Raw genomic sequence first — 25,007 nt, forward strand, 5'->3', positions numbered from 1 at the left:
GACCCAAATCTTAATGTGTTTTTGGTTGACACTAAAAAGGGAAACAAGATTGTAGCTTTTTACTTGAAAAATCCATATGCTAAGCTTACTGTTCTTTACTCTCATTGAATGAGCTCTCTGCCCTCAAAGAACAGGTACTATAATATTCCTTTATTTACTAGTTGTGCCAAGAAATAGCTTCAGATGTAGATTATGCAAACTGTGCTCCTTATTCACATTTCCGTCGGGTATTAAAAGGAGCCCTTCTTTGTTCTCTCCTTGGAACAGGGTTATATGGCCGTATATGGTATATTTGTATGTGATTGTAGAAGTAGAATTTGATATTAGTGTCCGCTAAATCTGGTTTCTCTCCGATGCCAGCACTTTATGTCGATACAAAATTAGTGCATTTTGATCTACTTTACCTGATTTAGAAAAGAAAATAAAGGAGCATGAGGGCAAATCAGTCCAGATATATTATTTTTTATGAGTAATAAATAGAATAAAATAGTTAGTACAAAAAAGTTAAAACAGGGGAGGTAGCTGTAATATTGCAAACGTGAGGGGAGGTCACTGAAACGAAGCGAGACGTGAGGGGAGGTCTCCGAAATTTTCCTTGTGTATTACATTGAAAAAGAGTAATACGTATTTATATATTTATAACCATTAAGTGTCGATAAGTTTTTTTATCCAATAATTATATGACACGTATAAGCTTTTTACCTAGTTCATTTATTACTCAAAAGCTATTAATTTAAGTAAAAAACTAAATGGATTTTTGAATTTCAAATATTAAAATAACATGCATGAATTTATAATCAAGAAAAAATAAAATAAAAATAAAATGAATAATAAATCTTAACCAATAATAATGTATATGACTTTTCAAAATATTGTTTTAAAATCATTTTATTGTACATAAAAATAAGATCTTAACTTATGTTGAATTTATATCAAATTAACTAAATTAGGTGTAAATATCAGCCCTGGAATGGAAAATAAAAAATCCTTCTAGGAAGCACTTCCCCCTTAATAGGTCTTATCCGTTACAGAATTAAATTAATCGGGGCTCCAATGCGTACTCATCTTTTATTTAGCCAACAACCAACAAGGCTAGTCACTCATTGAGTCATGGACCATCCTTGTAATGATCATTAAAGCTAATTTAGAAAGAAAGAAAAAGAACAAGGTAAACAAGTACCCGAATATTATCTTACAAGATCTGATTTGTATTCAATTATTTAAAGTGGAACATGCGATGAACTAATCTATTTTTAAATCAGCATTTCTTGTAAGACTTGTAATAAAATATATAATGAAGTATCCAACAATGTCTCAATATGAAGAGTTCTGGGACTACTAATAGACAAAATGAAAGTGCAAAAATACGAGTTCCATCAATTACACTTAGTTGAATATATTTGTGACAAGTATTTAGGCAGGTTAGCCTGTTAGAAACTTAGATAATTTATATTAGAGAATCATTAATTTTTAAAATGTTTATCAGTTAATGTAGAAATAAATGAGCTTAAAACTTAAAAGAATAAATGACGCAGGTTGTGGGATGAATAATTTTCTCATGAATTTTCGGTTGATTTATGACTTCATGTTAATTTTTCCTTTTAACCCTTCATGGTAATTAGATAACTTGACTTTTAGGTTTCAACATCTCCATTTTACTTACTAATTAATGTCGTTGTTCATCATAATATTATGAAAATGAAGATTTACATAGCTCGATTGTAAGTGCGGATCACGAAAACATGAATGTGAACCAAAATTTAAAAATTACTAGACCCATTAGCATGTATATAATGGAGCAACCAACACCCTTTTAACATCTCTCGTAATATATTACGTTGTGAATGAGTAAATTAGGGCTATGAAAAACTCTCTCATGTCAAAGTTTGAAAGTGACAATTTACTATGTATTGTTATTGACACTCTCTTAGATTGTCTAGTCGATTTGATACCTCTAAATGAAATCTTCCTGCCATAGAATGGCAGCTTGAAGATTTGGGTTTGTAATTGTTGTAGCTTTTCCAATGATATGATTCTAGTGAGTCCTACATTGTGAGTCTCAGATATAGGCCACTTTTGGTACAATACAACGTTAAATTTTGGGAAAATGACATAGGTACATACGTAAAACTCTTTATTACAAAATATATAGATAGTTTTTCTTATTTACAAAACATAACGATATTTTACGAAACAGTCATATTTTTTTATTTTCTTTTGACTTTTTTTTTAATATTTTTTTTTAAAATTAATTATTTAATTTCTTTTTAAAATAATTTTTTATTTGTTTTTAAAATAATTTTTTATTTGTTTTTAAAAAATATTTTTTTTTAGTTTTTGAAAAATAATATTTTATTTTCTTAAAAAAATGCTCGAGGCTTAAAAAATTAACTCAAATTTTTGTGCATGAAATGTGTATATGTGGGCAAAATTTTTAATATAGTTTTCATACACAAAATTGTGTGCGAAATTTTAAGCCTTGCATATTGTATGAAAGTTTTTTGTAGTTGTATTCATTTTCTTGAAACCTAATATGAACTTTATACACAAAAATAGTGAGCAAAATTCTAAATCTTGAGCGAGATGTATACATTTCATACCTTTTCCATACATAAGATTTTGAGCGTAATGTGTCACGACCCAACCCCGTAGGCCGCGACTAGTGTCCGTGCTGGACACCCATACGTACCCAATAACCCAAATCAGCATATTAGCAGAATGTATCAATATAAAAGTCAGTTGGCGTTACTAGTTATCATAGATGAACAGATATAGTACGTGGAAGCCAATAAGGCTTTCACAGATCATATCAACCCAAAACATATACAGAACCCACACATGTATGTCTACAGACCTCTACAGAACATAACAGAATCATAAGACGGGACAGGGCCCCGTCATACCCCTGAATAGCATATATATATACAATAGCAGCAGACTGTACCAACATATAGGCTCTGGACAAAAGAGCACTCCCAAAATAGCAGAATAGATATCCTAGGCAGGCGGTCAGCAAATCTGTCATCTGTACCTGCGCGGCATGAAAACGCAGCCCCCGGAGGAAGGGGGTCAGTACGAAATATGTACTGAGTATGTAAAGCACGGAACGTAGTAAACACAGTCATAATCGAAGCAGAAGATACAGAAAATGAACTGAATATCCAGATTAGCAAAATGCTGATCATATAGCATAAATAGTATTCGCTGAAAACATATGTCGTACCTGGTCCCATCACGGAACAAGATCATAACCGAAACAAAACTTACAGAGGAGTGAGTGTAACATCCGAAGTATCAAATGCATATTTTCAAAACATGAGGAGTGTGTACAGAAACATATACCATATCATATCCGACCCATGCTAAGGGACTCGGCAAACAGAACGTGGTCACCCCCTGACGCTGGTGCCACAACATATAAGGAGCAGAATAGGGTATAACCCCGTAACATAACATATCATATCAGATGGCCATATCAGATCATATCATATCAGAATGTGTGTACATGGCACAGCATACTCCACAACCCATGTACATATATACCTGCCCCCTCACATCGAGGCACGGCGAACAATGCAGTGGAAGTCGCTTGAGAACATATCCTGGCCCGGGCTCAGTGTGGGAAACATTGAGGCATGCACGAATGGAGTAGTGAGAAACTAAATGCAATAAAAATACCATATATTTCCAGAGACTCAATGAGGCATATCGAATGACAAATCAAACCAGCGAAATCGGACAGAATCATAGTAAGTGTATGTCGTATGTCATAATGAGTTACAGAAGAATAATCCTTCTGGGATCATTTTCATATTCCAAAATAGTTTACCAGACTCGAGGGAATCATTAAAACAATTTTCCTTAGTAGTTAAAAGGATAGTTAAAACGTTTCATTTTATATTGTTCGAAAATAAGGCAATAGTACAATAAAAGGCAAAGCGGGAATAGTGGGAGACTAAATGAGACACAAAATATCATACCTTTACAGAGATTCAATAAAGTATTTAGAATAGGTATCATTGGTAGTTAGAAGAGTAGTTAAGGCGTTTCCTTTAGAACCGCTTGAAATTAAGTTATAAACACACAAAAAGGGTAAAATCGGAAATAGTGGGCCCACCTCGGGACAACGAAGCGGTGGGCTCAAATTACGTATATTAAGCTTATGGGGTCACCTATAGAGGTTCTAAGGACATTTCATAACTTTCTAGACAATTTGCGAAAATTTACACAAGTCTTTATCAAAACATACTTATAGGGTTCAATTCCATTGAATGAAAAAGGGATATTTTCAAATGCGGATTCCGATGAACAGAATATTTTCCGAGGCTCAAATCCGATCCTAGTACACCTAGGACATGCCAAAAGAAGAATCGGGATAGCTTTACATACCTTTTTCGCCCTTTACGCTAGTTCAAATTCAATTCCCGTTTCCTTCAAAATCTACAATTGGTCACAATTACCAAATATCAACTTCAAGCCTTTAAGAATTCAATCTTAATTCATACTTGTCTACGGAAATTTGGGCAGCATCTCCCCTATACATATAGCATCCCCGAGAATTTAACTCGGCCAAAATAATTCAACAACAACCCAACAACAACACCAACAACAACAACAATCACTACACAACACAATATAGCATAACTAGTCCTCTTTCCAACATAGTGCAATAACTTTCATTCCAACTTCATATTTTCAAATCAATATCAACATTCTCGTATTCATTACTAACCAAGATCATTACAACACAATTCGGAAGCATTTCATATCATTTCCGCAAAATATTCACAAGATATACAAACTTTCCACCAAAACCATAATCCATCCAAAACTTCTAATCTTCAATCTACATATTCATAACATATTTCCATCTTCCAATTTCATCAACCATAATCATAATTTACATCTTAACGACTTCATTTTCACAATTTCATAAATCTACCATAAAATCACAAAACTTCCCATAACAACTTAACAACCAATCTTTCATGCTATTATGGACTTACATCCCTCCAAATCCACCAACTAACATAATAATTCACATTTAGAACTTCACTTCCATAATTTCATAAAAACTACATTAAAATCACATAATTTCCTATAACCATTTTCAACAATTTTCCATACCAACTTGAACCATTTCCTTCCATTTCCATTACAAGGCTTCAACAACACAATTAACATAACAAATAAAATTGGTTCATCCTTCTACACACATACATACCCACTTTGCAAACTTCCATATTTCCATAATTTCCACTCATTTCTACATACTACAACATAAACAAACCTTCATAACATAAGAAAAAGGAATTGATTCTTACCTTTTTCTATAAATTTCTTCACTTGAACAAGTTGTCAACTTGAAGAAATAAGTGCTCCTTCTTCCAAAACAACTACACCAAGTTGTAAAGGACCCTTGAATTAGTGGAAATACCACAAGCTAATAATTTTTGGAGGAAGATTTTGAGGGGTGAAATTCCCCTAGCTATGGCCGAAATTGCTCTTCATTTTTTTTGCTCTTCTTGTTTTGTTTTAGTTCTTGAAGTTTCTAATGGATAAATGATGCATATATGGCCCCTTATATTAATGGAATAACTACATGACATAACAAACATATAGTGGGTATTAACATTTAGTAACTATATATATATATATATATATACACACACAAAAAATAGAATATCCATCAAACTATTCATTCCAACCTAACCCTCCCATCTCTCGCCCCTCTCTTCTCCCCACTGCTTCGCTGCCGGCCACCACCGACCGCCGAAGCTCCGGTGAAATGCCGTGCCCCTTCACCACCGTCACTGCCAGCCCCTTCCCCTTTTCCCTTTCTTCTCTGGCGGTACCCCTTTTTCCTTTCTACTCCGGTGCCAAAAAGGAAAAAAAACTCAGATCTATACCGGAAAAGAGTCAATACCGATGGATCTGAGCATTGTTGGAAGCAAAAAAGAAGGCCCACGTCACCGGATCTGAGCTTATATTTTGACAAATCTGAGTTCATTATATTTTGACACATCACCGGATCTGAGCTTAATCAAACAAAGTCTAGAATTTATATTTTGACTACAATTTTACATATTTGTTCTTCATTCGTTACTTTTTCCATGTCTGCTTTTAACACAAGATAGGGGCATGGTGGATAATACAGTCCAAAGGCTTCGACTATTATCCAATATATCCGTAGCTTAAATATACCCTACGACTAGGCATAAAATACTGTAACTCTTTCATATCACCTTTGCTAAACAATAGTTTTCAGCAAACACGTAGCACACACCACACCATATTAGTTACAAGGACGAAGAATAGAATCAAACATGAGTGGCACCACCATCTCGCCGCCGCCTACTCTGAGCTTCAGACCTGAGCTCCGGCCAGTCACCGCCGTCACCGGATCTGAGCTTCATTTTCACTGTATTCAATTTTGTTTATTTTTAGATTGTATTCTTTTTGTTATTTTTGTGTATTTAAATTTTTGTTTGATTTTTAGTGAATACAAAGAATATTTTTTTTGTATTCAATTTTCCGGTGTTTGGGGTGTATTTTATGAGTGTATTCATTATTTTTTTAGTGCAAAATTGTGTTTGGGGTATATTTTTATTTCTGTATTTTGAAGAATATTTTTTTGTATACAATCGATTTTAAATATAATAAAATGAATACAGTGTATATGTATTCAGTTTTTACTTATTGTATTCATGAATACAACAAGCTAATTTATGAATGCAGATAGTTATTTCATGAATACAGTGAAAAAAAATTATTGTATTCATGAATACAGCTAAAAAAAAATTGAATACACATGTGGGAGCTAGGCTGATTTGCTACAGAACGTAAATATTGAAACATTAGCTATGCAGTTTGATTAAACTCCAAATGTTTGCTATTTATGTAAAATGCCCTATATTAATTTGGCACATGGAAAATTATTAAAATTGTGGGCTTGGGCCATAAGATGGCCGGCCACCCCTCTCCCCTGGGCTTGATTTTTATTTTTTATTTTTTTGGGCCAACCCGGTTGGTCCCGAGGTTGGCCTAGCCCACTGACCTTTCGACCTTAAAACGTCCATATCTCCATGTACCGACGTCACCTGGGAACCCACGACCTATGGATTGAAAGCTAATTCAATTATCTACAACTTCTATTTCCTGGTATTTTTCCAAATTCCAAACTTATAATACAGTTTTTTCCCCCCAAAGTCAGGTCACCCGAAAACGTTTTCTTAAAAATATTCGTTTGGAGGACTTCCACTTTGATTTGGCCCAAGGGCCCTTCTTGAGTTGTGTTTAACTTCACATATGTGATTCATATAATTTGTCAAATGTCCCAAAAAAATCTTGACGTGTGGGCCCCACCTCAACTTACAATTAATCCGACGTTCAAAAATACGGGATGTAACATAATGTTTAAGCGTTGAACGAGATATATACATTTCATATATTTTTCATACACAGAATTTGAGCGAACTTTTTAAGTCTTGAGCAAGATATATACATTTCATACACAAAATTTTGAGTGAACTTTTTAAGTCTTGAATGTTGTATGAAAGTTGTATAGAATGTTGTTGTGGTTGTATTAATTTTACAGAAACCTAACACGAACTTTATACACGAAAATCTGAGCGAAATTCTAAGCCTTGAGCGAGATACAAATTTCATACCGTTTTCATACACAAAATTTTGAGCGAATTTTTTAAGCCTTGAACGAGATACACATTTCATACAGTTTACATACACTAAATTTTTAGCAAACTTTTTAAGTCTTGAGCGAGATATACACATTTCATACACAAAATTTTGAGCGAATTTTTAAGCCTTAAGCAGGAAAAAAATTATTTTTTATTTAAAAAAAATAATTAATTTTAAAAAAAATTAAAATATTTTTCCTTTTTAAAGAAAGTTTGTATGAAAGATGAAAATTCGTTATGTTCTGTAAATTAAAATGTTTCGTCATATTCCGTAAATACTTTTCTTATTATGTATTTATATGTCATTCTAAGCTGTTTGGCACAATTATTTAGTAAATGACCCTCTTTTTGTTTCTCTCGTAACTTATGGATCTTTAGACCAGGCTCTAAAATTCCTTTTTGATTAAACTGAGAATCCTATGAGAAAATGTTGGACCATAATCTAAAATTTTGCAAGTTAATGCAAATGTTAAACCATAATCTAAAATTTTAAGTTATTGCAACGTTAGACCATGGTCTAAAATTTTGCAAATTATTGCAAATGTTAGATCACAATCTAATATTTTGTCTGTAAGGTTTATATGAGCAAACATTAGAAGACTAACATTGTCCCAATGGATAATTTTCCAAGGACAACAGTTGCACTAGTTTTAAGAATAGGGACAAAATCAAAATGGTGACCTTAAAAGAGTCATTTGCGAAAATTAGCCAATACAAAGGAGTAAGAGGCATTTTTAAAGGGCCTAAAGTCCCGAACCTCATTTCCAAGGAATATGCATAATCTTTCTTGCATTGGAGTTAACTCAGCCAAGCTTGGAACAATTTCATTTCTATATTTGAACAAGCTGAAACACTTGCTGCACTGTTAAACTGAATTCTCTATAACCAAAAATCCAAAGGCACCAAAACATCCAAAAAGATGTACTTCAAAGAACAAGTTTTTATTGTCTGGTATACATGTATAACATGAGATATTACGGCACTAATATATTTCCTTCCTTAAACACGACGTCTGCAAATTTACTGCCAAGGAGAGTTGTAAACTGGGGTGGCGACAGACTTAACTTGAAGATACTTATTGAGTCCTTCCATTCCCATATCTCTTTCAAAGCCACTGCATTTGTATCCTCCATATGGGCAATCCGGATCGAAAGCAAAGTAACAGTTTACCCAGATAACTCCAGCTCGAACCGATCTTGAAACTGTGTTGGCAATGTTCAAGTCATTGGTCATGACACCTGCTGCTAGTCCATAACTTGTACAATTAGCTCTCTTGATCGCCTCCTCTACCGTCCTGCAGTTCATCGACACAATTTGAGATACAATTTAAGTTATATACACTATATTGTGAAGATTTTTATACCATCCATGTAGCTAGCCACCATTTTTATCCTACTTATTATAAAGATTCATCTGTTAGTGTATAGAACTGAAACTTCGATACGATTTAAGAAAGAAAAAGAATGAAGTGAAGGATAAATGTATACGCATACATATTGAATACTATATCAAATGATCCGTATTTTTTCTATAAAAAATAGAAGAATTGGTGTGAATCGATCCGACTTCTATATGCTCCCCACAAACTAGAAGAAACTCCTGGGAAGGTCAAAGAAAGAACTTGTGCTTCCGATGTTAAGAATTCTTCCAATAATTCCGAGCCCGATCTTTTCAAAAAGGTGTGTAGTGCATAGAACTGAAACTTCAATACGATATAATTTAAAAGTTTACTCTGAGAGAAATGCTAATAAGGGAGTGGACTTACTTGAACTTCATGACTGACAAAACAGGTCCAAATATTTCTTCTTTTGCAATTTTCATATCATCCTGCCAAAAGCATTAAGAAGATGTATAGCATACTGTATATTTCATCTCAGTATTTAAATGCAACAATGATAATTTTAGAATTCTTACTTCAACATCAATGAATATGGTTGGCTCAATGTAATAACCCTTCCTATTCAATGCATTGCCCCCAGTTAGCAATTTTGCCCCCTCCCTCTTCCCATGTTCAATGTACGAAAGTACTCTCTCATACTGTTTCTTATCAATCTGCATCAAGAAATATAAGTTAGTATGAACATTGTAAAAGTAGCAAATTATATCTGTTTTAGTGATGTCAAGTAGCAAAATGTGAAAAGAGAAGTTCAAATATATGTATACTTGGGGTCCTTGATCAGAATTAGGATCAAAAGGATCGCCAACCACCCATGTTTTCGCCATCTCTTCCAATTTCTTGACAAATTTATCATAAATTCCTTCTTGGATGAAAAGACGAGATCCAGCCACACAAATTTCTCCCTAGAAATTAACACAAATTACCTCATTGATATTTTTGAGATATAATAAGGAATGAGAATGATTCAGTTTAATTACCTTGTTGTATAGGATTCCAATAAGGGCAAGTGGTGCAACTTTGTCAACATCGACATCATTGAATACTATAAAGGGCGACTTCCCTCCCAATTCTAGCGAGACAGGCTTTAAATTGCTTAATGCTGCAGCCTGCATTACAAGACGCCCTACTTCTGTCGAACCTGTGAAGCTTATCTGCACAAAGCACACATTACAAACCTGTATGATTAGCCAAGGCAGTATTTTATGTTTCATTTCCCTTTCTTTTTTCATGTACAATATGTCAAATGGGAATCACCTTGTCTACGTCCATATGTGAGCAGAGTGCAGCACCAGCAGTAGATCCAAATCCTGTTACGACATTGATTACTCCATCGGGAACACCCGCCTGTTTCAAGAAAATCATTGAAAAAGAGAAAACATAAGATTCATTGTCATATAAGTTATCTTAAATGATAGTATTAGGGGTGTCGGGCAGGCGGGTCAAAATGGACAAAGTTAATAAATTGGCGGGTCAGTAATGACTCGTCCAAAAGTTACTTGGGCTGAAACTGATTGGGCTAAAATGAGCTAAAAGCGGGTCATAACTCAACCCGTCCAATTCTTCCTAAGTTTTAATTTCTTTGTTTGTTCTTTTATAATGTTTTAATTTCTTTCTTTTATAATATTTTAATTACTTAATAAAACTATAAAGGGCAGCTCGGTGCACTAAGCTCCCGCTATGCGCGGGGTCCGGGGAAGGGCCGGACCACAAGGGTCTATTGTACGCAGCCTTACCTTACATTTCTGCCAGAGGTTGTTTCCACGGCTCGCACCCGTGACCTCCTGGTCACATGGCAGCAACTTTACCAGTTGCGCCAAGGCTCCCCTTCTACTTAATAAAACTATCTTTTTCTTTATTATGACTATATATAAGATATCAAATAAAAAAGAGTTTCTATGGGTCAATTTGGTCTACATATCAAGCCAATCTGAACTACATATCAACCCAACTTTTAGATGGAATGAAATGGGCTGAGCTAATAAATGGGTCACGGCTTGGACAGGTCATGTTTTTATTGGCTAATTTTTCCAGCCCTAGATAGTATACTTACATAGTGCATATGAAAATGAAGGATTACCTGCTTAGCCAACTGAGCATAATACAGAGCGGAAAGAGGAGTTTGTTCAGCAGGTTTCACAATCATAGTGCAACCAGCTGCTAATGCAGGGCCAACCTTGACAACAAACATCTGTGTCGGGAAATTCCAAGGAATAATGTGTCCAACAACACCAATTGGCTCGAGCAAAGTGTACCCTTGCATGTTGCGTCCCATTTTGAGAGTCGTCCCATGAATTTTATCCGCTGCACCAGCATAATAACGAATGGTGCTTGCTGCAGCAGGGATGTCTATGTTCTTTCCAGGAGCAAATAATTTTCCTGCATCCATTGCATCCAATGCTGCTATTTCCTCTGCATTTTCTATGATTAAGTCTGCGAATTTCAGCATTATATTTCTCCTCTCCTGAATGTATCCCCAACGCAAAGTAAGAGAATGCAAACTTAATTTAAGCCTTTGCAAAATGAACCATAACTCTTGGACAAGAATAATTAGTTTAACAATGAGGCTGAGCACAACATCTTGATCACTAAATGATTTTCTCAAAGTGAGGCTATATTTTCATTGTTGCATCTCTTAGACAGGACTAACAATCATAGATGATGAAAACAATCATATATGATTACAGAAAAAAGAACTCATTTAGGACAGCTGACACAAGCTGAACATTTTGAAGTGAACATATATCAATTTGAATAAACATTATTGGGGTCTACCATAATTTGGCTAACGGAATAAGGCAAACACAAGGTAATATTATATCTTAGAAATTTAGAGATATCTTTTTTGCACTGTAGTTAGAGCAGTAATTTGACTGCAAACTTAAATCATGACAGAAGACTAGTGAAACATTTACTACTAGTCAGCTGAACATTTTGAAGTGAACATATATCAATTTGAATAAACATTATTGGGGTCTACCATAATTTGGCTTAGGGAATAGGGCAAACACAAGGTAATATTATATCTTAGAAATTTAGAAATATCTTTTTTGCTTAGTGGTTAGAGCAGTAATTTGACTGCAAACTTAAATCATGACAGAAGACTAGTGAAACATTTACTACTAGTAGGACTTACTAAAGTTACAACCATTAAATCACATTAGTAAGGTGTTTGTTTCAAAAAATTTCATTAGAACCTATTTGACTGACCACGTAGTGTAAGAAAAAATGAAGACTTTTGGAATTTGTGATCTACAACATGCCATAACAATTATGTGTAAGTAAGACTTTTGAAAGTTGTGAGCTTAAGACTTTTGAAAGTTGTGAGCGTAAACATGTTAAAACATTTATCTGATTATTAAAGTTTCTCAATTAAGATAAAAATGGGAAGTTCAAATTAAATTGTTAACAAACAGACTAAAAAGGAACTAGGTTCGCATAAATTGAAACGGATGGAGTATCTTGTTCCCCGTTATTCACCGGACCATCCATCAATAATTTTTTTTTTTTAAAAAAAGGGAAAAGAATCTAGTACTTTTTATTGATTATAATTTTTTCTGCTTTAGATATCCTGGTCTCAGGTTCTGTTCCAAGAAAGTTCTCAAACTTAGCTTTCTGTCACTATTATGATGTAAGCATAGAAATTGATCGTAAATAATACTGTTACCTTTAAAAAAGATTTCAAACATTAAGAAGCTAAAAGAAGAATGAGAGAAAAATTCTCTGTCCTATTACTATCAATCCTTTTCCCATATTGCAGAAAAAGGTAACGTTACTTGTAATCGTCTACTTCCCAAAGTCTTAAAATAAATTAAAATAATATTCTGATGGCTGTAACGTTACCATCATTTATATATATCGAGTCCAGCTTTATCTTCCAATACTGTAGGAACATCAATTTGCTACCAATAGAAACCAAAGGAGGATTTGTGGAAAAAATAAAACAAGATTGACACTGTTCATCATTGACCATTCATTAAGTATTGTTGCAGCACACGTTTAATGACCAAACCAATCATTTCATACTCGAAATTCTTTACCTAAAAGGGGTTTTCTTTTCACTTTACTGCTGGTACCTGTTGACTATCTTCTTTTATTTGTACATAAAATAATTTATTTCGAGGAAAAAATAAAAGACGAAACATAGAGAAGAATGTTAATGTTATACCATAACTTAGTTATTATCATTTGTCTTTTAAAATTTTATAAGCTAATATCATTTGTCTTTTAAAATTTTATAATTCCATAGGATTAAATATTTGATAGTCTTAATTATAAAAAGCATTTGTTTAAATTACTATTTACCATCTTCAAATATTTCACTTAATTCAGCACTCTATTAATTAAACGGTAAAGGTAAATTTGAGAAAAAAAAGTCACTTTTTAAAAAAAAAAAATCAAATATTTGTAACAAATTCAATTTACCATAGTAATTACTCCCTCCATTCATTTTTTCATAGCAGTGTTTGATCCAACACGAAATTTAAGAAAAAAAGAAAGACAGAAACTTTTGACACCTACCTAATATACCTTTTGAACTTGTAATCCTAAATAAGCTATGACATTTCTACAACTCTAAAAGCATATCGTCAAGGATAAGTTGGAACACTTAAACTTAAAAAATTTCATATATGTCATTCTTTTAAGAACATGCTAAAAAAAAGGAAGGTGTTCCTATTAAATAGAACCGAAGAATAGTACCCCCTCCGTTCTGCTTTACGTGACAATATTTTCATATTAGCCCATTCAAAGAAGAATGCCACATTTCTATATCGAAAACATCTAACTATGAACATTCCATTTTACCCCTAATGAAAGTTTTTGTAGTCACACAAACATCCATTTTTCCTTAATGAAAGTTTTTGTAGTCGCACAAATGTTCTTATAACAACAATAACAACAGCAAACCCATTGTATTCCCACAAAGTGAGGTCTGGAGAGAGTAGAGTGTGCGCAGACTTTACCCTTATCTTAACAGGTAGAGATATTGTTTCCAATAGACCCTCGACTCAAGTAAAACATAAACACAGCTAGTGTACACAAATGTTTTTATTGTCACACAAATATTATAAGTAGCATATTTAAGATCACAAAATCGTCTTTTTTGTTTTTTACTTAATCTCTATATTGAGTCAATATACGACATATAAATTGAGACGGAGATCGAGTAAAAATTTACCGAGGGGGGTAAACGAGGCCAAGGACCATTGTCAAAAGCTTCACGGGCAGCTTTGACAGCCAAATCAACATCAGCCTTGTCACCTTCAGCAATTCTTGCAATTACCTCCACATTTCTTGGGTCTATCGTTTCAAACGTATTCCCTGCAATACATTGTACACAATTCACAAAATTAATAAATCGCATGGCACAAAATACCAAAAACACATTAATAGGTATGTGTCCTGTGTCCACCAGTCAGTTTCTGGGGTACTAGGAAAGTATTATGCACGACTCATATTACTTTAGGATTTGATTGTGGCACTGGCGCATGGTTCAACTCATGAGGGACCTTTCTTCTCTCATGATGAGTGAGACTATTAGTTGGAGGTGTAAATGAATGCAGGTAAATTTGACATATTTCGAATAATTTAATGATAAATAGGTTCATTTTTTCTTGTTCTGCAGCAATCGTTAGTAGGAGGATATTTTCGAACAAAAAAAGTAACTTCGAGGGTATTTTTAAGTCAAAAATGTAATGTCGAGGGTAAAGTTGATTTATTTCAAATAGTTCAGGAGTATTTGACTGTTATAACTCAGTAAATTTGACCTAATTCTTCTTGTTTTGCAGCAATCGTTAGTAGTAAAGGTATTTAAAGCTGTTTAGAGGCATTTTTTTTAGCCAAAAACGTAACATCGAGAATATTTTTTAACAAAACACTAAGTAGGCGTTTGGCCATAGAAACCAAAAAAAATTTCACTTTTTTTTTTTTTTTTTTAATTTTGGAGTTGGAGTTGGAGTTGTGTTTGGCCATAGTTTTTGCAAATAGTTTTTTTTGTTGTTGAAATGTACTTTTTCAACAAGGTTTTGGTTGTGAAAAAAGTGAAAAACAAAATTTTCTTGTTTTTCAAATTTCTTTGGAATTTTCATGGCCAAATACTAATTTTTTTAAAAATTTAAAAAAAAATCCAGAAAAAAAGTGAATAATTCTTATGGCAAACAGGTCCTAAGAGAGGGTAACCTATTTCAAATAGCTCTTTGACCGTTATCCCTTCATTGAATCAAAGAAAAATGACTGTGCTAACACGGTAAATGATAACTCTCATTCAAAATTTATCAAGAAAGAGTAAAAACCAACTCCCAAAACACAAAATCCTAACACCCCCCCCCCCCCCCCCCCAAAAAAAAAAAGAGATAAACCCCATCACAAAAACCGTAACCGTTTATTATATATTATAGAATCATTCAAAAGTAAAATCTGCAAAACATAGCTGATTTTATTCATTGACACAATTTAACAAACAGAGAAAAGAAAAACAGATAGCTGATTTTATTCATTGATACAATTTAACAAACAGAAAACAGGAAGAAAAACAAAAAGAGAGTAAAACAGAGTAACAAAGATTAGAAGGTATTAATTAATTTACCTGAAACAGAATCAACGAATTCACCATTGATGAAGAGCTTTGTAAACTTAATCTTTGGAATTTGGAAGTTTGACTCTAAATTCCCATTTGATTGCACCATTTTTTTTTTCTCTTAATTTGTTTCTTGAAAACGGTCCCTGGATATATATATATTTTTTTCTGCTACTATTGCTGTGCTGCGTTTTATGGGTCTATAGAATAGAAGCAGCACATACATATATGCAGCATATATATAGGCTTAAAATATGGTGGGGTATTTTTTTCGTGGGAGGCGGTTAAAGAAATAAGACTTTATAAGGTAACATTTCAGATTTAAGTAATCTATGTACGTAAAGGAAACCTCGTAAATTATGTAAGTGACTTAATAACACTTTTAAGGTGACAATTATCTTCAAAGATTTAAGTAATCTTATATACATAAAGGAAACTTTGTCAATTATAAAGTTGACTAAATAATGGACACCCTTTAAATTTATTAGTAAATTACATTTAGATACTCGAAGTATAGCTTGTTTCAATTAAGCGCCTGAAAACATGATAAATAGTTCTATTAGACACTTTTAGTTCAAATTTTCAAAAAGAAAAAAAAACTTTTGCGCGTATTCTCCAGGCTAATTATGTAGATAAGTTCAACACTTAAAATATGTCATTTTTGTTAATTATACACATCGACTTCAACTTGACCAGGCCTGAAGTTTTACCGGTAGTTGAGGTTAATGCGTGTAATTAAAGAAAATGACATATTTTAAGTGGCTAACTTATCTGCATAATGGATACTTGAGAATACGTATAAAAGTTCTTCCAAAATTTGAACTGCAAGTGTCTAATAGAAACATTTTATTATTTGTTCAGGTGCTCAATTAGAACAAGTCGTAGTTCGAGTGTATAAATAAAATTTACTGGCAAATTTAAGGGCATGTGCATGTATTAAGCCAAGAAATGCGTTACCTGTTTATATCATATTAACGTTACCTGAGAGTGTAAAATTATTTTTGTTCTATCGATAGATGTAATCAGACTTTTCTATAACAAGCATTCTTTATAATAATATTTCACTATAACGGTCAAGTTTTTTTTTTTTTTTGGAACCGATTTTCATGTTAAGTTATATTATATGTTTTATATAAAACATTTTACTATAAGTCAAAAAGTATTAAGACAAACGACATCGTTATAGAGAGATTTGACAGTATAAATTAAGTCAACTTATATATACTAACAATGTAAAAACTCAAGTAAAAATCTTAGTACCTTGTCTTATATACCAAATAACGTAGAGAATTTTTATACTATTTTTCAGTCACTTTCCTACTCTATTTTCAAGATTATGAATCTATCTTTTTATGAAGGGTTACATATAGGTAGGGGTGTACAAAGTACACCGACAAACCGCATCAAACCGATAAATCAAGTCAAACCGAGAAAAAAAAACCCGACTAGTGGTTTGGTTTGACTTGGTTTGGTGTTGAGAAAAAAAACCCGATCATAATTGGTTTGGTTTGGTTTTAACTAAAAAAAGTCAAACCGAACCAAACCAACCCGACATTACATGTATTCAATTTTTAAAATATTTTATACATAAAAATATTTATTTGTAATGGAATTTATAGATATTTCTTTTATTTTTTCGTAGTTTTTTTTTATCTATTATCATATTATTTAAGCTTGAACTTAGAATTTTGAATGTCAATAAGTTTTATATCCTATGGATATTTGTAACTCAAATAAAGTTCAAACCAAAACCAGCTCAACACTAACGCTAACAAAAGAAATTCAATTTACCACTAGGAATGACAATAATGTTGGATATCTATTCTTTAGTTTTGCATAATTAGTTTAGAGAGTGAAAATACATAACTTAAGTTTTTTTTCTTTTTCATGTAACTAATACTTATTAGCCGTGCTTATTTTAGCATGACTTAGTATTTTTAGATTATGGTCATTTTCTTTATGGCTTGTTAATTAGCAATATTTATTTTAACCGATTTTATTAGTTTTTGTTGAATATTTTAATACAATGTTATCACTCTTCTCACATTTTGTGTTATTTTCTTAAGAAACACATTAATTATATAGTTGTATCTTACTAGGACAGAAATATTTGAAGTAAAAGTTATATGTATTATATGTATTGTATCAAGACTATTCCGAAAAGAAAAAAACCGAAAAATCCGAAAAAACCGAATAATCCGAGAAAACCCGAGGTTGAAAAACCCGAATTTTATTGGTTTGGTTTGGTGTTTAAAAAATCCGAACCAACCCGGTCCATGTACACCCCTACATATAGGCATCTTTTGAATATTGGTAGTGTAATTTTTTTATTAGCAAGGTATATAAATTAAACTTCAACTTTTTATACATTATTAGGTCAATTTACCTAGAAAAGTAACTCTCCGTTGTAAGCTTGATATAACAAATTAAAAATACGGTAGTAATATGTTACACATGGTTGAATTGATCTGATAATACAAAAAAAAAAAAAAAAAAAAAATTGTACAATAAATATAATTTGACATATTATAATAACTTAGATGTTATATTTATGAAGTTATCAATTAATGTTCATTATAAATATTTATATGTGATTATATTATAAGTAATCTTATCATGTAGATATAGAATGTAAACTCTTGCTTCAAAATTTTGGGGTGAGTTTCCGAAAAAAAAAAGTTCAATATTTCAGTCAAACAATAAGAAATAATTTTTTTTTAACATAACTTTTCTTTTTGACGCAGTAACGGATTCATGAATTTCACCAAGGGAATTTCCATCTATCATATATAAATATGAAAATTAACCTTATATATACAATAAGTAAACCCCCTTTTCACCTCTCTAGGTCCGCTCTTGCCTTGCCGTTTACTTGAAAAATGGTTGTCAAAGTTTTCATATAAAATGTTTCTCAAACGGTCTAAGTAAGCATCACGTTAGGTCGTTAGCAGCCAGAGATGTATGGCCTTAGGCCTTTGGTCAATAAAGACAATTTGCTATTTTTAAAAGTTAATCTTAGAGGTGGAGATTTGACGCTCTTGAGGGTCAAGATACTTTAATACAATGTATATGGTTACTAAACAACAGTATGTGTAAACATCTTAGCCAACTATCAAAAGCACTTGTCACATACATTATTAAAGTCATGGACCGTCCTTGTCATTTTGATAAATTTGATTTAAAAAGAAAGGATCGTGATTAATGGAAGAAAAACGTATAGAAAATGAAAGAAAACGGGAAACTATATATAAATGCGTGATGAAATTAAATTATACCGCTATATATAAATGCGTGATTAAATTTGATTTAAAAAGAAAGGATCGTGATTAATGGAAGAAAAACGTATAGAAAATGAAAGAAAACGGGAAACTATATATAAATGCGTGAAGAAATTAGATTATACCTCTAATTATGTAAGTTGAAAGCTACTTCTGGTATTTAAGTTATTGGTATGGAACAACCGTTGCTTCTTTTACGTATGCATTTATTCGCAGAGCGGTAAAATGATGATATTGATGCAACCTAACAAAGATTTTGTAAATTACATAAACTCCATGGAGCTTTTTGGGCTATTATGAATATATATGGAGGTGCAGAAAGACTATCACCAAAAAAGATTTTTGAAGATGCTAACTGCGTAATAAGTAACATTCCAAAAAACAAGGACATCACCATGTGTAGAGCAACATGGTGCATGCATTTTCTAGAATGTGAAGATGGGGTAGAGTTGTACTCTCATTCGGTACTTACATTAAATCAACGACGAAGTCAAAATTCAGCTTACGAGTTAGTCAGAATTCAACAGTTTTGGCTCATATCATGTATTTACATTTAAAATTTACTAATTATATAGAAAACATTAATTCAAAATCCAATAAGTTGTATTTTCTACAATCCATAAGCCATAAACTCATAATTGTAGCTCCGTCTCTATATCAAACCATACTAGACTACCAAGGTTAGGTCAAAAATTAATGCCATAGACAAATTATTTTTGCTCTTATAGGTCACATAGACAAATAATTGTTGCTCCCATACTCCAAGGAATATGAATAATATATGCTAATTATTGATTAGATCATACTTGGTCAAATTTGTTTATGCTTAATTACGTTGTGTTAATTCATTATATGAGTTGGCCAAACAAAAAGTTCAATTTATAAGAGTTAGGGCAGTAGAGATCATTACCCTAGGATCTATATCGTGCCCAGGGGTGGCTCAACCGGCTTGATGGCCTAAAGACGAAATGTATTAAAAGATTCTTCAACTTTTCGTAAAATTCATACAATAATACAATATGAAAAAAGCCTACATGATTTTTATCTAGTGGTGAGACCACAACACATGATGTGGGGTTAAGTGCACAGTGCAGTATCAAATTATTTCCTTTGCCAAAATATGATATTTAAGTGAAAAGGGTACACGAGGTATCCTATTATCCATCGATTTCAAACCTTGTGACATTTGCCTTGGAGATTTCTTAGTTTAAAAAAAAAATAGACACAAGAAAAACTACTTCCGATATATGGATCATTCAAATATGATAAAAGGAATAGCTAATTCCGAAAAATTGAGTTGAATTAGAAAGTGAATAGTCATAAACTTGAAAAAATTCTTCACATAGAAAAAGACAAATTAGAATTGATGAGAAGGTAAATACACTATTTAATGCAATGAGAAAAAATTATGGTTATTTACGCATTCAACTGTACAACCTCTAACAAATTTAAAAATCATTTATAGTAATTACATGATTTATACTTCTTCTGTCCCAATTTATGTGATACATTTTTCTTTTTAATCTGTCAAAAAAGAATGATATGTTTTCTTATTTGACAACGATTTAACTTTAAACTTTATTTTTTACGCTTAACGAGATATCTATCACCACACAAATATCTTTAGCTTATTTTAAACCACAATAATTAAAAGTTTTCTTTTATTTTTTAAATTTTATGCCTAATCAAACTATATCAAATATATTGGGACGGAGGGAGTATAATTTATTTGATGTAATTTATATTTTTGAAGTCTTTTAAGTAATATTGGGCCTAAGATAAGTCTTCACTTACCTTACTTATGATCACCGGTCCCCACCTGATCATGTCTGATAATGAGATTACAGATAAGTGATACGTTAGGTTTGCATTAAATTATAATTTAATCACTTCTGAGTTTCTTTCACTTTGTGATTTTAAAAGAGTAAATGACGGAGTCTTACATCAATTAAGTACTCGAATGACCTTAGCATTACAGTTGCTTGCAATTATTCTATACAAAACAAAGCCAATAAGTTTCATTTGTCGACTCATTTATTATTTACTAGTTGTTCAATTGAATCTCGTTCGTCCAAAAATTGTATTCCTCAACTATAATAAAAATAATTCTTTTGTATGCGGTTGAATTTTGTTAATATGACAAAAAAAAACTCTTAAGTATAATTTTTTGTATTTATTGAATCTCTTGATTAGAATGAGTGCTAATAATCCGAATTCGTTTTTAAATTTTTGGTGGATTTAATATATTCAGAATTGATATGACCTGTTTTTTGACTCGCTCCATAAAAAAGGGCGCTAATTCCCTCAAAATAGAGAACTTCAACATAAAAAAAAAAAAAAAAAAAAAAAAGAAGAAGTTATGATTAGGTGCATTTTCTAAGTCATTTGCCCTAGAGGTTAAGGGGGTGAGACTTGACATTTTCTCCTAAACCTAATACGTTACTCTTAGAAGTACCGAACTTATAATTAGGTACATTTCCTAAGCCATTTTTCTATCATTACACACAAGTAACATATAGTTTCTTTTTACCATATGATTAGTGATGGTTTATACTTTATATAGCTCATCGCTCAATTGTATATGTAAAATTAAAACAAAGTTTGTGGTTTGTGATATACAAGAGTAACAGAGTTTTTGTAAATTAAATTATAGTAGTGATTCATTTTATTTTATTTTTGTTCGATCAATATGTGCTAATTAGTCAAGTGCGTTACACTTGCAACAAGGGTATAAATATGAATAAGAGATCGATAAATTTGTCTGGTGTATTTTATCACTTTATTATTGTATTGACCAACGTTTTTATTGGAATACCATTTCTATCGAATTCCATAGGAATATGCGTTATTTTAGTGCTGGTGTAGATTAGGCTTGTGCACAAATTGGTTCGGTTCAGTTTTGGCCATCACCGAGTTGAGATTTCAAATTTCGGCTTTCTAAAATTTTCAACCAAACTCGATCCATTCTAGGTACAATTTGATTCGTTTTTTATTGTTTCGGTTCGGTTACACAAATCGATTTGTTCGGTTTATTCGAAATTTAAACAAGCAACAATTTCATTTCAGTTTTAGAGTAAACATAACAAAAAATAATGAGATCCTAAACTTGCAGCCTTATAACCAAGACATTAACCAAGAAAAAACCATAAACTTGCAAGCATAATATCATATAAATAGCAAAACAAGAGCTTGACAACTTGTGCAAGCATACAAATCCGCCAACACCACATTACATATACCAAATTAGTCATATTAGTCACTAGTGGCATACAAATTCGGTTTGTTCAGATCGATTCGGTTGATAATTGAAGCAAACCGTATCTAAACCGTTAAACCGTAATATTTTACAATTGCATTTGTAATTCGAAATCGAATTGTATTATCCAAATTGATTCGAATCGGTTCGGAAATTCGGATTGAACCGATTAGTGCACTGGCCTATTGTAGATAGTTTGTTGGTCCAATTGTATTCGATCTTCAGTGCTTTATCTCATCAGTATGAATATAATCTCCAACAAATTAAGGGCGAAGTCTCCATAAGAGGTTATCAACAACAAAAAAAGATACATAAACGGAAAACTAGCCTCATAAATGATTTGGCCCAAAAAAAAAAAAAAGAAGAACTTGTTTCCTTTTTGAGTCCGGAACCAAAATGCCCCAAAAAAACCACTTTGAACCAAAATACTCCAATAAAAAAAAAATTACAAAACTACCTTTAGCGCAGTAATTTACTCAGTAAAATACTGCGCTAAAGCAGTTCACGGAGACGGAGCCGTTAACTGCTTCAGCGCAGTATTTTGCTGCGCTATAGAAGCAGTTAAAAAAAATATATATAACGCAGTAAAATACTGCGTTATAGAGTACCAAAAAAAAAAATTGGCCACCTTTATTTTCTGCAACACTTAGTGTTTTTTTTCCATACTTTGACCAATGATTAGTCGTGTATCAAGACTCCGAAACGTCAATATTTTATATAGAACCTGGTATTTTTTTCTGCGTACAATAATGTAGGCTCAATACATCAAGGATACGTAAACGTTCGGATTGTCATTTTAGGGGTTGAAAAGGTGCCCGAAGTAAGTTTTATTTGTAAACTTTAGGTTTTATTTGTAAACTTTAGGTTTAAGTGTTCTATATACATAGACGTCCATTTTTGTTTGAAGACTTGTTGTCATTAGCTTAAGGTTTTTTATTTTTAGGGTTTAGATTTAAGTGTGTTATTTTTTAAAGCGTAACTTTATTTCGAATATATGCGGTTTTTTGCGCTCGGACGTCCGATTTACGCGATTTTTTTTTTTTTTTGGCAATATACTCGAAAGGAAGTTACGCATTAAAAAATAACACACTTAAGGAACTTAGTGTTTTTTTTCATAAAAAGATTGCAACATCTTATTTTAATAAATCTTTTCTTTGCAGCACTTAGTGTTTTTTTCATACTTTGACCAACAATTAGTCGTGTGTCAAAACTCCGAAACGTCAATATTTTATATAGAACCTGATATTTTTTTTGCGTACTATAATGTAGGCTCAATACATCAAGGATACGTAAACGTTCAGATCGTCGTTTTAGGGGTTGAAAAGGTACCCGAAGTAGGTTTTGTTTAAGGTTTAAGTGTTTTATTTTTTAAGGTTTTGATTTAAGCTTGTTATTTTTAATCAAGACATAACTTTATTTTGAATATAAATATAATTCTAAAAAATATAGGAAGAAAAACTAGTTGTAAAGTGGTCAAACTTTAGATGGTCATAACTTTGCGCTCGGACGTCCGTTTTACGCTTTTTTTCTTTTGAACTTGCGTATTTTTTCGAGATCTATGCGGACAAACTGCCGCAAGGCGGTTTGGCCGAGCCGATTTTTTAAAAAACAACTTTTATCCCATTCAATTTTAATTTTTCCCCAAATTGGCGTGAACGCAATAGATTTCAACGTAAAAATCCCGGAGTAATGTAGCTGTGAATGTCAATTTCACTTCTGCGGTTTCAATTTTTGAAAATAAAGCTAACTAATTTTCTCGACATATAAAGTTGACTAAAATAACCTTACAGTCAAACACTAAGTTTTTTCAAACAAAACTTACTTCGGGCACCTTTTCAACCCCTAAAATGACGATCCGAACGTATACGTATCCTTGATGTATTGAACCTACATTATTATACGCAGAAAAAAATATCAGGTTCTATATAAAATATTGACGTTTCGGAGTCTTGACACACGACTAATCGTTGGTCAAAGTATGAAAAAACACACTAAGAGTTGCAAAAAAAAAAAAAATTGCCAATTTTTTTTTTTAGTGCTCGCTATTTTATTGCGCTATACAAACAAAAAAAAATATTCTTTAGCGCAGTATTTTACTGCGCTAAAGCAGTTAAAAACCTTTTGGCAACGGCTTTATTTTCAATAAATCTAAACCCTAAAAATAACAAAACCTTAAGCTAATGACAACAAGTCTTTAAAACAAAAATGGACGTCTATGTATATAGAATACTTAAACCTAAAGTTTATAAATAAAAGTTACTTCGGGCACCTTTTCAACCCCTAAAATGACGATCCGAACGTTTATGTATCCTTAATGTATTGAGCCTACATTATTGTACGCAGAAAAAAATATCAGGTTCTATGTGAAATATTGACGTTTCGGAGTCTTGATACACGACTAATCATTGGTCAAAGTATGGAAAAAGACACTAAGTGTTGCAAAAAATAAAGTTGGCCAATTTTATTTTATTTTTGGTACTGTTTCTATAACGAAGTATTTTACTGCGTTATATAATTATTTTTTTTAACTGCTTCTATGGCGCAGCAAAATACTGCGCTGAAGTAGTCAACGACTCCGTCTTCGTGAACTACTTTAGCGCAATATTTTACTGTGCTAATACTGCGCTAAAGGTAGTTTTGTAACTTTTTTTTTTTATTAGGATATTTTGGTTCAAAATTTTTTTTTTTTTTTTTTTTTTTTTGGCTTTTTGGTTCCAGACTCTTCCTTTTTTCCCTAAATAGGCCAACGTACGAATCTAGGAAGTTAGGCTTACTCATTACTCTTGGTAGGAGGAGTTAATAA

At 32.2% G+C, this 25,007-nt stretch overlaps 1 protein-coding gene and 1 long non-coding RNA gene across 2 annotated transcripts; both read right to left on the reverse strand.

Annotated features, from left to right (window-relative positions):
* Positions 1 to 2,747: 2,747 nt before the first annotated feature.
* Positions 2,748 to 5,529, reverse strand: LOC132638769 (uncharacterized). The gene is made up of 3 exons (XR_009581881.1): positions 5,325 to 5,529; positions 4,390 to 4,440; positions 2,748 to 3,031 (listed from the first exon to the last, which is right to left on the reverse strand). It is a non-coding gene; the product is annotated as an uncharacterized LOC132638769 (long non-coding RNA).
* A 2,971-nt stretch (positions 5,530 to 8,500) lies between these two features.
* On the reverse strand, positions 8,501 to 15,959 carry LOC132636781 (aldehyde dehydrogenase family 2 member C4-like). The gene is made up of 9 exons (XM_060353804.1): positions 15,680 to 15,959; positions 14,273 to 14,415; positions 11,174 to 11,557; positions 10,351 to 10,440; positions 10,074 to 10,247; positions 9,861 to 9,998; positions 9,612 to 9,749; positions 9,463 to 9,524; positions 8,501 to 8,991 (listed from the first exon to the last, which is right to left on the reverse strand). Exons 1-9 carry the CDS (start codon positions 15,777 to 15,779, stop codon positions 8,718 to 8,720), a joined length of 1,503 nt encoding a protein of 500 aa, XP_060209787.1. The 5' UTR covers positions 15,780 to 15,959; the 3' UTR covers positions 8,501 to 8,717.
* Positions 15,960 to 25,007: the final 9,048 nt, after the last annotated feature.

The sequence above is a fragment of the Lycium barbarum genome, chromosome 4, assembly GCF_019175385.1.
Source record: "Lycium barbarum isolate Lr01 chromosome 4, ASM1917538v2, whole genome shotgun sequence".
Lineage (NCBI taxonomy): Eukaryota > Viridiplantae > Streptophyta > Magnoliopsida > Solanales > Solanaceae > Lycium > Lycium barbarum.

What these genes read in the sequence shown, in the direction of transcription:
- LOC132636781 (XM_060353804.1), bottom strand. Translation starts at nt 15,779, where the DNA reads ATGGTGCAATCAAATGGGAATTTAGAGTCAAACTTCCAAATTCCAAAG. An exon ending in CCATATTCATTGATGTTGAA is followed by an intron (nt 9,525 to 9,611) that starts GTAAGAATTCTA and finishes TGCTTTTGGCAG; the next exon opens with GATGATATGAAAATTGCAAA. An exon ending in TTGTCAGTCATGAAGTTCAA is followed by an intron (nt 8,992 to 9,462) that starts GTAAGTCCACTC and finishes GATGAACTGCAG; the next exon opens with GACGGTAGAGGAGGCGATCA.